The sequence below is a fragment of the Oryzias latipes genome, chromosome 17, assembly GCF_002234675.1.
Source record: "Oryzias latipes chromosome 17, ASM223467v1".
Lineage (NCBI taxonomy): Eukaryota > Metazoa > Chordata > Actinopteri > Beloniformes > Adrianichthyidae > Oryzias > Oryzias latipes.
Genome location: NC_019875.2, coordinates 10,698,852 through 10,713,636, shown reverse-complemented (window position 1 = coordinate 10,713,636; position 14,785 = coordinate 10,698,852). Strand labels below are relative to the sequence as shown.

At 40.8% G+C, this 14,785-nt stretch overlaps 1 protein-coding gene across 1 annotated transcript; it reads left to right on the top strand.

Annotated features, from left to right (window-relative positions):
- Positions 1-7,079: 7,079 nt before the first annotated feature.
- Positions 7,080-14,019, top strand: LOC111949123 (immunoglobulin lambda-1 light chain-like). The gene is made up of 5 exons (XM_023965700.1): positions 7,080-7,391; positions 7,484-7,803; positions 11,949-11,988; positions 13,102-13,404; positions 13,482-14,019. The coding sequence occupies exons 1-5, from the start codon at positions 7,352-7,354 to the stop codon at positions 13,763-13,765; spliced, it is 987 nt and encodes a 328-aa protein (XP_023821468.1). The 5' UTR covers positions 7,080-7,351; the 3' UTR covers positions 13,766-14,019.
- Positions 14,020-14,785: the final 766 nt, after the last annotated feature.

Genomic DNA, 14,785 nt, shown 5'->3' with positions numbered 1-14,785 from the left:
AACAAATCAAACTTTAATATTCAACTTTTTAATGTTGATTTGGAGACAGTGGTGTTGTTAGACACTGATGCTATGAAGCTACAAAGCTATGATGAAATGCTAAAGAGCTGTTCTGTGTGTCACTAATGTGTTTTCAAGGACCAGTTTAAAGTCTGACAATATTTTTAAACACCGAACTTTTAGACGTGACGGATGAATACAGCTACATTAATTACAGGACATTTATAAAACATTTTATGTTCTAAGTGACAGAGTTAAATCCAATGTTTATTAACAGTGTCTTTGTAAAATTACAAAGCTGGTGTTGAACCCCCCTTCCCTTGAGAGAGTTCTGCATCTTTACTGTCATTGACACAATGACATTAATCCAACATTTTATGATGTTTTCCAGCTGTTTTTATTATTTCATATAATCTATAATCATCTGAAGGCAGAGTTAAAAAATGTGCAAAAAAATTTGTTTAGCTGGTAGATTTTTTATATCTACTGGCACAACTTGATCAGTGACTAGAAAATAGAATTCCAGCTCTAACCTACAACGACATCACTGAGCTTCAGAAAGAAGCATTTTCTAAATGTTCCAGAGTCTCTGTCCTGGACTTTTAGGAACTGATCCTTCCAGAATGTGAATGTGGATTTGAGCTTCTTCATGGTCTCCATCTGCAGTTTTCATTGAATCAGCTTCTCTAGTTACAGAAACACAAACTGCTCTGGTTCAGAGAAATGTTCTGTTCAGACAGAATGGGATTGAAACCCAAAGTGTGGTTTTCTCAGAGGAGCAGAGATCTTTCTGCTTCTGTTTGACTGCATGAAAGCAGCAGAGACCAGAAGTGAGACAGAAAGTCTGAGAGTGGAAGTGAGCTCTGAATGCTGAATGTGTCTGTGTTTGGACTCCCAGCAGAACTGTGCTGCTCTCTCATGTTCCTGTGGTTTCAGGAGGAGCAGAAGAAAACAGACTGATGGACTTCAGGATAACTGAACACGTGCACAACTCTACATTTCCTCTTTCATGCTGTCACTTTCTGCATGAATCTTTCATCTAATAACTGCAGGAATATTTGTCATTTTCTTCTCTCATTTCACACAGCAGTTCACCAAGTTCCTCCACTGCAGACAGAGACAGTCATGTTGATCTGAACATTAGAGAAACTCATCATGGAGCTGAAATATGATCCTGATTCACTCAGATGACACTTTAACAGCACACAGGTTTTTGGAGCACACTTTCTCACTGTGTGTCAGGGGATTACTACATCTTTGGATCTGGAACTGGACTGTTTGTAACAGATAAGAAGAACCATTTCTGCTCCTTCAGCTGTTTGATTGTAGAAAATGTGTTTCAAGTCAGTTTCTGCTGCTTCAGCTTCACATGTTAGTTTGTTCATCATTAGCAGAGAATTCATCAAGCAGCCATTGTTCCAGAAGAAAAGCTGAATCATTTCTGCAAACATGTTGAAATCTCACTGAACAACTAAACTGATTCTTGATTTCTGCAAATCTGAGTGATGTTCCAAATATTTAGAGTTTGATGGTCTCACTGATTCTGGAACATCTGCTGGTTTCTGAGAACAAGATCAGATCTGAGCTTCAACTGAATTGAACTGAAGTTTGGAAACAAAACGGAAGAAAATGATTTTAGGGAGAAAATGGTTCTTTAAAAAAAATCTTATAAACTACCCCTTATTTGAAATTAGTTTGACATTTATTAAAGTAATTCTCAAAAGAAAAACAAATTTGATTTTTTTTAAATCGTTTGTTGAGAACATGTTATTTTCTTTTCCTTAAAGAACATTCATGATTAAAAAAGGTTATAAAGATAAGCTGTCCATCTTCTGCCCCTCTTACTGGGACGCAGCAACGGGCGAGTTACACTACACTTTTGGACTATAGGACTGTAGGACTGTAGTACACCCCGGGCTTTTTAAACTCGCTTTTCACTCAGAAGAAGAGAGCAAGTATTTACGTGCTTGTCAGAATCATACAAAGAAATCATCACCAGTGGCTCTAGCTCCAGTTCCAGCGATGAAGAAATTATTGTTCTGTTGAAAGATGAAAGATGCCGGAAAAGACCCCGATTTTGGGTACATCCTATAGTTACGAGAAGAGAAGAACATCGGGAGTTTTATCGACTGGTACAAGAGCTGAAAATGTATCATGAGCGTTTAGGGGGATATTTTAGAATGTCTGTCATTATTCGTGGCAGTGTAGATGCTATTTTGCGTCTATCTTCTTCGCTGGTATGTGTGCTCAGAAAACCAGTTTTGTGTTTGAGCGCCCCCATGCTGCGTTTTACTGTAACTTCAGAAGCCCTAGACAGGTGCGCAAAAGTGCCATTCTAATTGGTCGTATAATTTTTGACGCAGAGTGTCAAACCAATAAAACGAACCCGTGGCGTTTTTCGCGTCGGTTCGCACACTCACATTGGTGCCCTTTGTTTAGTCATGAGGCGTTAAACGTCGACGAATATCGTGCGTGAAATTCGTCCCGGTGTGTACAGGCCTTAAACTTGGGCTGACGTGTCTGCTTGTTCTTGGGAGCCGCAAGGCAAAGAGACGGACTCTGATGATGACCAAAGGGAAGCTGACTTGTTTCATAGAAATGTAGCCCAGCTGTTCATTTCAGATACAGAAGATGAAGACTTTGATGGATTTTTGGATGCTAATTGATGACTGAAAAAATAAAAATAAATCACAACCGACTCTTTGCTCTTGGTGCCTTTTAAAACACACACCAGCATGCATGTTTTACCGGTATGTGTTAGCATTAAATACAGGAAAAAACACCCATAACTGAAACTGGGCCGTTTAATCCAGTGCTGTTGTATTGTAAGGAGAGGATTGTGTTATGTGAAAAATAATATGGCTTTAATTGTTAATTGTGCGCTCACACACACACACGGTCCCCATCATACACGCCCCCCAAAGAAATAAACGGCTTCTAGCCTGTTCCATAGCAACGTTGTCCTGCTTCATTAGTTACCGTTTGCGTCCGGGCCGGGACGGGACGGGACCGGACATAACAGCGGCTTCCGACTACGGTCTGAAGACTGAGGCTGAAAGGTAACACGCTGACAGCAAAATAAGCACACAAAAAGCACCTTAATAAGTCATGTGATCTCAGTTGGTGGTGTCCTGAATTGACGTCACTGACGTACGACTCGCATTTACTGGGGAATATCCGATTTGTCTGCTTACATGGCACACAGAAATGCACGTATCCGATTCGTTTCCGATTTATTTCCACATATGAATGAGGCCTGTATCCGATCTGAGAAAAACGGAATCCATGCGCTTTTGTCCTGCTTACACGTTCACCGGTCATATCCGATCTGTGCCACATGAGAGGAAAAAATCGGAATTGGGTCTCTTGAACCATGCAGTGTAAAGGCGGCCTTAGTTGTCTTTACGCTCGTTCAATTAATGGCACCGATGAAACGCCATAGTGTTTACTGATGACGGTTTGATGTGAAGCTGAATCCAGTGAGTGAAGTGAACTTTGTGCTGCATTGATGAGGAGTTTAGTGATCAGAGTTCATGGAGTTTCCAGGATCAGACTGAATGCATTTCTGGAAGCTGCTGTTGACTGTGTGAGTGTGTGTCTGTGCTGCTTGTTGCTGCTGTCAAACTTCAGATGAGTCCGTAGTGAAGCCCGTGGTGAGCGTGTACCCAGCAGCATCCAGAGTCCATGTGGAGGGGAGCAGCTCCCTGCTGTGTCTGGCCTCAGCCATGTTTCCTCCTGTGGTCCAGTTCTCCTGGAAAAGACAGAAGAACAACGGACCACTGGAGGACCTGACCTCTGAAGAGCAGCTGGATCTCAGAGAGTCGGGACACAGCGCCTCCATCCTGCTGCTCCATCAGCAAGAGGACAGCTCCTATAAATACATCTGCTCCGTCAAACATGAGGGGGGCACAGTGGAGGCCCAAACACAACAAGGTAATGAAGGCTTGGTGACTGTGTTCAACAGAGATTCAGCTTCATGCTGACTCTTTCTGACTCTTTCTCTGTTTCAGAGGTTCCTGCACTTCCAGCTGCAGGTTCCACAGCAGCTCCAACATCCCATCCAGCAGCTCCAACATCCCATCCAGCATCTTCCAGCATTCTAGCAGAGGGAACAGCCTCTGTTCCTCCTCTGGACCTGGTGAAGCTGTCCTTCCAGTCTGAGTGCAGGGTGAAGCTGCTCTGCCTGCTGTACTCAGTGCTGATAGTGAAGAGTCTGGTGTACTGCTGTGGACTCTCTCTGCTGATGATCCTCAGAAACAAGGGAGCATCCACCAACTCCAGACATGCTGAATGACTGTTTTCTGCTCGTCTTTTCTCTCCATCAAATCTCCTCCTTTCATCTCATTCATCACTTTGATCACAGTTCTCAAATGTTCTTCATGACTTGCTGTAGATCCTTCATCAAACTGTCAGCTGTGTTGTAGAGATGGAACTTTGCAGTTTTCTGCTTTTTCATTTACATTTTCTGTTTATACACATTGATACATATTCTTACATTTTATTTGCAACAATATTCTCAATAAACTCAAAGACAATTTTCCTGTTTGAAGACATTTAACTGTAAGTTTGTGATTCTTTCAAGAACATCAACAAATCAAAAGTTTCCATGCAGCAGAATAAAGACAGAGAGCAGAGAGGAGGGAGGTTGATGAGTGAACAGCAGCAGATATGAATCTGCTCTCAGTGGTTTGGATTACAGGAAATGCTGCTGACAGACAATCAAACTGCCTGCAGATGTGTGTGTTTGTGCTCTGCAGCCTTCACACCATGAACTCTGGTTACACAATTTAAAACAAACACAAAAGAAATACACAAACATTATTTTTGTCTTTCTGATTATGACAAATATTCTCCTGTGTTGTGTTTTAGACATTGGTTTCAGTGAATATAGAATCCCAAATCCCAAAATACATGTATTCATATTTTATTTCTTCATGAGGATTCTGAATTCAGAGCTTTAAATGAATCATCACTTCCATTGTCTCTAATCATGGGTAGAGGAGAGAGGGTAAAGAGGGGAAGATGGAGAGGATAAAAACAAAAAATCATGAACCAGAAGAAAGAATATCTAAAAAAAGACAACAACTAAAGTTGTTTGAAACGTAACATTATTAATGCTGTTCTTAAGAGAAGACTGAGGCATTGTTCTGAAGTTTACCACTAGAGGGCGCCATCGTTCTTTGAATAATTCCAATTCTAAAGTGTAAACAGAAGTAAACAGAGCAGCAAACACAATATTTGAAAGAACAGTTTGAGTTTCTAAGCTTAAGTGTGCGTCCATGAGAGCAGTGAGACAATTTTATTTTATTTTATTTTATTTTATTTATTTATTTATTTATTTTTTTTTAACTTGTCCTGTCCAACAGCTAGGCAAACAGATGAGAGCTGAGGGCCTCTTGTGTTGGACATATTTTATTTTAACAAGAGGGGTTATTCATCTTCAGACAAACCAAAGGTATGTCTGAATAAACCCCTTTTGTAATTGAGGCCAAACTTTATTAATTTCAATCATGTTTGAAAATCTTTGGTGTTGGACCGGACGGAAAAGGAAAGAGGGGAAGAAGAGAGAGGGACGTTAGAGAGAGGGGGGGGTAGGAGGGTGATAATCGGAGGGGAAAGGGGATAAGACCATGAAGCAGCATAGAGCAGACAGACTTACTGGTTGTTTATCGTTACGGTACGGTTCAAATGTAGTACAAAAAGGGCGGGGCCTGTTCACACACACTCAAATATTATCAACACACCTGCTAGCCGCAAAAATGTCCACATGTCAAAATGTACACAAAACAGATAGTGTTCACGAACGCATACCTATGCCTTTAAACCAACTAGTGTGAAATCTTTCATTCATTCAATCATACAAACTGTTAGTGCAAAGGTGAGCCAACACCTGTGCTCAGGTGAGTGTTTATGTTCTTCTAAAATGGATGGTGGAATGTGAAAAGAAGGAGGAGGAGCGCCCAGCCACCCCCACACCCACACCCCCGCCGCAGCAGCAGCGGCAGCCGGAATTCCCCCAACGCCACACGGGAACAGGCAGGGAACAACCGCCCCCCGGGCGACCAAGACCGCCACCCAGGCCAGGGCCAGCAGGACCGCCGCGAGGCCCCCAGAGCCAGAGAGCAGGGAGGCGCAGAGGGAAAGAGAGCGCCGCCCCAGCCCAGCCAGGAAAGCAGCCCCCCGCCGCGCCGGAAGAGCCCAACGCAGGGCCCCACCGGAGAGGGACGCCCACAGCCCCAGACGAGCACCCCACCACCACCCAGGAGTTCCAGGCATCCCCCCGCCCCGACCCCAGGTACGAGCCAGGACCCCCCAAGGGAGACCCGCTCCGCACTCCAGGCAGCCACCCACCCGGCCCACGATGAGTGAGACAATTTTAGTGTTTTTTTTGGGTGTGGACATTTTCTGCTACTAAACAAGTTAAGCTAGTTTTAGTTAGAAGTTATAGAATATTGGATTTAATTAGTTCCTACAGTTAATATCATAAGTTTTCTGTGTATAACATTCTGGGTATAATAATGCTATAAGAGGTTTGTGGAATGTTTCCAAATGCAGATCCAACAGGCTAAGTGGTTATTATGAAGACATCCTGTTGCTAAATTATTGAATCATGAATATTAATATTTTGGGTTTGTTTATTGAATTTGGTTTATTATAATTGTATTATTTGTTTTCTTTATTCTGTTGTAGAACCACACACACAGACACATGAGCAAAACAGGCTCCTGAGTCGCGGGTTGCCGACCCCTGGTTTAGAATCTTCCATTATAAAGTAACTGAAATATCTCTGAAACCATTACTTTTCATTTAAAGCAGCTGGAGAGCGCCCCCACATGGCTGTTTAGGAACTTCCCTGTGTTAACAGATGAGAATCATTGATATTTTTCTCTAGACATAAACAGTGTAGAAAACATTTCCAGCAGCTTCCAGCATCAACATGAGTTCATCATGGATCACAGAGATTCATCAAGAAACAGAACATGAATTGATACTTGTGTATTTTCTCCACAGCTGTTAAACAGCAGATAACAGTGTGTGTTTGTGAGTTCAGCATCAGGCTGAGTGTGTTTGTGGAACATGAATGTGTTTGTGCATCATGTGACCCAGATTCTCTTCATCTGCTGTCAGATTCAAATCAGGAAGATGAAACCACACAGCAGCTTCAGCTGAGCTGTCCGTCTGCAGCAGCAGTCTTCTCTGTGAGCTGCAGGGGCTGATGGGAGCTTGGAGGAGGAGTCCCAAAGAACGTGGTCCTGCTCTCATCTCACAGCTCTCAGGTCCTTCTTTGTCCTCAGCTGCATCAGAACACCACTTCTCCTCAGGTTGAGCAGAGGAAACACGGCTGAACAAAATGCTTTTCCTCCCAGCTGCTCTGTGCTGTCTGTGTTCAGGTGAGTGTTTGCAGCCAATCAGGAGCCAACCAGGTCTACCTGGAACAAACACTGTCATCCTGATCTTCACCTGTCTGTCTGTGTCTCTGCAGCACTGGTTGCCATGGCAGCAGAGCTGATTCAGGAGGATTTAACATTGACCAGGAGAGTTGGTCAAAGTGTCTCTTTCAGCTGTGGAGGAATTCGGGAGTGTGGTAGCAGCTTCAGATTCTGGTACCAGAAGAAAGAAACAGAAGCATTTAAAATAATTCTTTATTTTCTTGAAGGCAGTTGTGGAATCAATAAACCTTATAATCATCCTCAACAAGATGATTTCAATGCTGAAAACACCCAGAGTGGATGTGAATTGAAGATCAACAAAGTCAAAGTGGATCATTCAGCCTCCTACTACTGCAGCTGCTATAAATACTATATCCACAGTGAGAAATGATCCCTGCAGGCTGAACAAAAACCTGCAGATGAACAAATGTTAGTGTTTGTGACAGAAAGAGAGCAGGAAACCACAGCCAGGTTCACATGTTTCACCTCCATCTCACACAGACTCACAAACTCACTGAACTGAGGATTAAGGCACCAAAAGAAAACACAATCAAATCAAACTTTATTTGTAAAACAAAAAGTGCTTTTCATGACACAGCTCAAAGTGTTTTACAGCTAAAAATCAACCCACCCCATTGCCCCCCCTCCTCCTCTATTGACACATTGACCCCATGACCCCACACACAATGAATCCAGACATGAAATCATGACTGTAGTTCTAAAAGAAACTCATGGATTGACTCTGCAGGAAATGAAATGAAATCCTGAAATCATGAACCTGTTCTAATTCCTTTGTTCCTTTGTCCAAATGTGTGGAGAATAAATGATCTCTTTCTGAGTTTCCTGAATGCAGAAACCAGAGTGACAGCTTCTGCAGACACAGAAACTCAGAAATCAGTGAGTCTGAAAAAGCTGAGCTTTCAGTCTGCTTTCAATGCAGTGATTAGCAGCTGCTCAGAGAAACACACAAAACAAAGAAGACTGTGGATCTGGCAAAGTCCTGACAATCTGTTTTTTCCAGATGATTCCTTGATGGACTGCTCACCATCTTCTGTCCTTTTGTCCACCTGCTAAACCTCCAGAAAAGTCCACATAGCTGTCAATGCTTAGTCAGCCTTTAGAGAACATCTGCTGCTCTGCAGCCTTCAGATCCACTGAACTGAACTGTTTCTCTGCTTCTCCTTATTTTCAGACTGGAAATAGAAAAAACTCCAGTTTGAACATCAGTGTGAGAACAAACACATTCAACATTCCAGGCCTGTTATTTCTCTAACCACAGTTTTCTAACATGTTGGAAAACAGCAACTGGAAACATTTAGAAACACAAACCATTTACAGATTTAGAATGACATTTAGGAAGGAAACTGTGATGGAAATAAAATCATTTGAACACAGATTATTATTTATCTATATTTTTACTTTTTCATTTTTTACATGATCCATTACAGCTATAAATTATACTCATTTTCTGAATGAAAAATGATTCATTTCCTTGTTTGGAAGCAGCAGTGTGCTGTGGGTCTGGAATCAGAAGCGGTGAGTCTCATCCTCTCTTTCCTCGTCCTTCTACCTGCTTTCCCTCTCAGAGTCAGACTATCTGTTCTGTAGACTTGATAGTAGGGACGCCCTAGAGCAGTGGTGGACAAACTTTCTGACTCATGAGCAACAGATGCTTCTAAAGTTTGACAGAAGGGCCGGTCCAGGAGCAGATGAGGGGAGTGTTTTTGTAATCCACCTGATAAGAGAAAGAAAGAAGAGTTGTGTTTGAATCATTAGAAAATGACTATCATTTCATTTTATTTTGAGGATTCGAGCAAAAAACAACAAAATGGAACATGCGTGACGCGCCCCTCTCTGGGAACTAAACAGAGTGCAATAAAACGCAGCCTGATTTTATAAAAAAGAAAAAACAGCAGCCTTTTGAAAAGGTAAATTATATAAAATCAAATTAATACAGTTTAAGTTTGATTTTTGTGCTAATGCCAAGCAAGTCAGTGCACGGGTAAAACCTAGCAGCATCCTCTTCTTTAGCTGTACATCTCTGCAAAGACAGTCAGCTGCACTTGAATGACAGAACAGTTTCAAGCATTTGAGGCGCCTGCAGACTTTCATTCAGCTCGCTCAGGTGGCTTGTCATATCCACCAAAAAGTGCAGCTTTTTGAGCTACTCAGTATCTTCCAGTTGCAGGTAGTTCAGGTCTTAGCTTTTCAGGAATGTATTCACGTGTTCGAAACAGACGAAAAAGCGACAAAAAACCTCCCCCTGGACAGCCATCGGACTGTTGTGTAGCAGGAGATCAGAATATTCGCTTTCAACTTCATCAAGCAACGCATGGAACTGACGGCGGTTCCATTTACATCAGCCACCTGCCTAGCGGTCCGCTGAAAGTAAAAAAAAAACAAAAACAAGCCGTGCTGGTAGAAATTTGTGTCGCAGGCTATGAAGCAAATCTTCGTTGACAGAAATGTTGAAATTTAATATTTATTCTACACATTTTTTCAGCATTGGGAAACGTTAAGAATGTTTGTGTCTTGTTTGTCCTCCTACAGAAACCATATTAAAACAAAAAATATATTTCTCTCCTCCATCTTTTTACATTTTCAAAATATTTTGAAAATGCTCCAGGGAGCCACTAGGGCAGCTCCCTGGTCAGGTGGGTCTAGATGACCCAACTCCCGATGGTAAAGTGCTTAGCACAAGGGTTAACAATGTGCAGCTACTTGGATTCTGCATACTCAGCATAAACATGTTTTTTTCTTTCTTGATGATCCAGAAAAAATAGATCAAACTAAAGAAAAAGATGAAGTTTAATTTCTTGAAGGTGAAAACTCTGATAATCAGAAAACACTGAAATCAGAACAGTGATCTTTAATAAAGTCTTTCAAACTGAACATGAACAGTTACTTTAAACCCGAAAACAATGAAAAATGAATCTTGTCCACTTGAGAAACTATTCAGTGAGTCTCTACTGTTTGAATGGATCTCCACCTGAAGGCTGATGCTCAACTAGACCCTCAGCAACCAAACCAGCAGATGCAGTTAGTTGTTGACTAAAGGAAGAGATTCTCTGACTCCTGTTTCTCTGCATCTAAACATCCAAAAAGCTTCTCTTTTCTTCAGTAGATCCATGTCAGTCCAACTGTTTGAACAGTTTCAAGCTGTTTCAGCTCCAAGAAATCCAAACCTCAGAGTCAGAAATCTGAATTATTTAGAGTCAAAATGATTAAAAAGATCAAACTGTCATTTACATCTTTTCAATGTTTATTTAAAGTTTTGATTTGGAGACAGTGGTGTTGTTAGACACTGATGCTATGAAGCTGTGAAGCTACAACGCTGTGATGAAATGCTAAAGAGCTGTTCTGTGTGTCACTAATGTGTTTTCAAGGAGCAGTTTAAAGTCTGACAATAATTTTAAACACTGGACTTTAAGACGGATAAACGGATAAATACAGCTAATTTAATAATAGGACATTCATAAAACCTTTTATGTTCTAAGTAACAGAATTGAATCCACTGTTTATTAACAGCGTCTTTGTAACATTACAAAGATAAAGTGCGTGAATCAATCCTTGTTTTCTCTGCATGTTTCACTTTGAGTTTTGAAATTCTTTAGAAGTCAAAAGCATAAACAATTTTTATTCTGACTTTTTTCTGTTATCATTCAACGTATTATCATTGTATGAAGTAAACTTCTTAGGTTTTTCTGTGTTAAATAAATTGGCCGGTAAAAAATGTGTCTGGTTGATTTTTTTAATTTACTTGCCAACTTGATCGTTGACTAGAAAGTAGAATTTCAGCTCTAACCTACAACACAGCAGAGCTTCAGAAAGAAGCATTTTCTAAATGTTCCAGAGTCTCTGTCCTGGACTTTTAGGAACTGATCCTTCCAGAATGTGAATGTGGATTTGAGCTTCTTCATGGTCTCCATCTGCAGTTTTCATTGAATCAGCTTCTCTAGTTTCAGAAACACAAACTGCTCTGGTTCAGAGAAATGTTCTGTTCAGACTGAATGGGATTGAAACCCAAAGTGTGGTTTTCTCAGAGGAGCAGAGATCTTTCTGCTTCTGTTTGACTGCATGAAAGCAGCAGAGACCAGAAGTGAGACAGAAACTCTGAGAGTGGAAGTGAGCTCTGAATGCTGAATGTGTCTGTGTTTGGACTCCCAGCAGAACTGTGCTGCTCTCTCATGTTCCTGTGGTTTCAGGAGGAGCAGAAGAAAACAGACTGATGGACTTCAAGATAACTGAACACGTGCACAACTCTACATTTCCTCTTTCATGCTGTCACTTTCTGCATGAATCTTTCATCTAATAACTGCAGGAATATTTGTCATTTTCTTCTCTCATTTCACACAGCAGTTCACCAAGTTCCTCCACTGCAGACAGAGACAGTCATGTTGATCTGAACATTAGAGAAACTCATCATGGAGCTGAAATATGATCCTGATTCACTCAGATGACACTTTAACAGCACACAGGTTTTTGTAACACACTTTCTCAATGTGTGGGAGCTATTACTATTACATCTTTGGACCTGGAACTGGACTGTTTGTAACGGGTAAGAAGAACCATTTCTGCTCCTTCAGCTGTTTGATTGTAGAAAATGTGTTTCAAGTCAGTTTCTGCTGCTTCAGCTTCACATGTTAGTTTGTTCATCATTAGCAGAGAATTCATCAAGCAGCCATTGTTCCAGAAGAAAAGCTGAATCATTTCTGCAAACATGTTGAAATCTCACTGAACAACTAAACTGATTCTTGATTTCTGTAAATCTGAGTGATGTTCCAAATATTTAGAGTTTGATGGTCTCACTGATTCTGGAACATCTGCTGGTTTCTGAGAACAAGATCAGATCTGAGCTTCAACTGAATTGAACTGAAGTTTGGAAACAAAACGGAAGAAAATTATCATTTTAAAGTAAATAATGATTCACAAAAACAGCTGTTTAAATTGATCCTGATTTTAAATTTGTTCAAATTAAATCAAAATGATAACACTTTGCATAATTTACCTTTGAGTTTAATTATCATTAAAATACAAAAATTTTCAGATCAATTCTTTATCAAAACATGTTATTTCTCTCTTAAAGTCTAAAAAAAAATCAAAAAAAGTCATTGATTTAAGATTAAAGGCTTTATTTGACTAAGTTGACATGTTTTTCTTTCTTAAATATTGTCATAATTCTAAAAAGGTTTACAGTCAAAATACATTTTTTAGACCTACAAACTAACAAATGATCATTTGTTTTTTATAAAAAAATGACTACTGGATAACAAAAATTTTAATGGTTTAAATGTTGATAACTATAAAAATGTTATCATAGAATGACAAAAAAAATCTTTTGATGAATTAAAATAAAGGTGTTGAATTTAATTGGTCATTTTTCATATTTTTAAGAACAGACTTAATGTTTAATTTCTAAATTTCTAAAGATCTTTTTCTTCCAAATGAGTTAGTCTGAGTGTAGAAATGATTTGCAGCCGTCGTGTCTCCTGATGACGGTTTGATGTGAAGCTGAATCCAGTGAGTGAAGTGAACTTTGTGCTGCATTGATGAGGAGTTTAGTGATCAGAGTTCATGGAGTTTCCAGGATCAGACTGAATGCACTTCTGGAAGCTGCTGTTGACTGTGTGAGTGTGTGTCTGTGCTGCTTGTTGCTGCTGTCAAACTTCAGATGAGTCCGTAGTGAAGCCCGTGGTGAGCGTGTACCCAGCAGCATCCAGAGTCCATGTGGAGGGGAGCAGCTCCCTGCTGTGTCTGGCCTCAGCCATGTTTCCTCCTGTGGTCCAGTTCTCCTGGAAAAGACAGAAGAACAACGGACCACTGGAGGACCTGACCTCTGAAGAGCAGCTGGATCTCAGAGAGTCGGGACACAGCGCCTCCATCCTGCTGGTTCATCAGCAAGAGGACAGCTCCTATGAATACATCTGCTCCGTCAAACATGAGGGGGGCACAGTGGAGGCCCAAACACAACAAGGTGATGAAGGCTTGGTGACTGTGTTCAACAGAGATTCAGCTTCATGCTGACTCTTTCTGACTCTTTCTCTGTTTCAGAGGTTCCTGCACTTCCATCTGCAGGTTCCACAGCAGCTCCAACATCCCATCCAGCAGCTCCAACATCCCATCCAGCATCTTCCAGCATTCTAGCAGAGGGAACAGCCTCTGTTCCTCCTCTGGACCTGGTGAAGCTGTCCTTCCAGTCTGAGTGCAGGGTGAAGCTGCTCTGCCTGCTGTACTCAGTGCTGATAGTGAAGAGTCTGGTGTACTGCTGTGGACTCTCTCTGCTGATGATCCTCAGAAACAAGGGAGCATCCACCAACTCCAGACATGCTGAATGACTGTTTTCTGCTCGTCTTTTCTCTCCATCAAATCTCCTCCTTTCATCTCATTCATCACTTTGATCACAGTTCTCAAATGTTCTTCATGACTTGCTGTAGATCCTTCATCAAACTGTGTCAGCTGTGTTGTAGAGATGGAACTTTGCAGTCTTCTGCTTTTTCATTTACATTTTCTGTTTCTACTCATTGATCCATATTCTTACATTTTATTTGCAACAATATTCTCAATAAACTCAAAGACAATTTTCTTGTTTTCAGACATTTAACTGTAAGTTTGTGATTCTTTCAGGAACATCAACTAATCAAAAGTTTCCATGCAGCAGAATAAAGACAGAGAGCAGAGAGGAGGGAGGTTGATGAGTGAACAGCAGCAGATATGAATCTGCTCTCAGTGGTTTGGATTACAGGAAATGCTGCTGACAGACAATCAAACTGCCTGCAGATGTGTGTGTTTGTGCTCTGCAGCCTTCACACCCTGAACTCTGGCTACACAATTGAAAACAAACACAAAAGAAATACACAAACATCATTTTTGTGTTTCTAATTATGAAAAATATTCTCCTGTTTCTGTTTTAGACATTGGTTTCAGTAAATATAGAATCACAAATCCCAAAATATGTGTATTCATATTTTATTTCTTCATGAGGATTCTGAATTCAGAGCTTTAAATGAATCATCACTTCCATTGTCTCTAATCATGGGTAGAGGAGAGAAGGTAAAGAGGGGAAGATGGAGAGGATAAAAAACAAAAAATCATGAACCAGAAGAAAGAAAATCTAAGAATAAACAACTAAAGTTGCTTGAAACTTAACATTATTAATGCTGTTCTTGAGAGAGGACTGAGGCATTGTTCTGACGTTCACCACTAGAGGGCGCCGTCGTTGTTTGAGTAAATCCAAATATAAATTGTAAACAGAAGTAAACAGAGCAGCAAACACAATATTTTAAAGAGCAGTTTGGGTTTCTAAGCTTAAGTGTGCGTCCATGAGAGCAGTGAGACCATTTATGTGTTTGTTTAGA

What these genes read in the sequence shown, in the direction of transcription:
- LOC111949123 (XM_023965700.1), top strand. Translation starts at nt 7,352, where the DNA reads ATGCTTTTCCTCCCAGCTGCTCTGTGCTGTCTGTGTTCAG. An exon ending in GCAGCTGCTATAAATACTAT is followed by an intron (nt 7,804 to 11,948) that starts ATCCACAGTGAG and finishes GGGAGCTATTAC; the next exon opens with TATTACATCTTTGGACCTGG. An exon ending in AACTGGACTGTTTGTAACGG is followed by an intron (nt 11,989 to 13,101) that starts GTAAGAAGAACC and finishes GTCAAACTTCAG; the next exon opens with ATGAGTCCGTAGTGAAGCCC.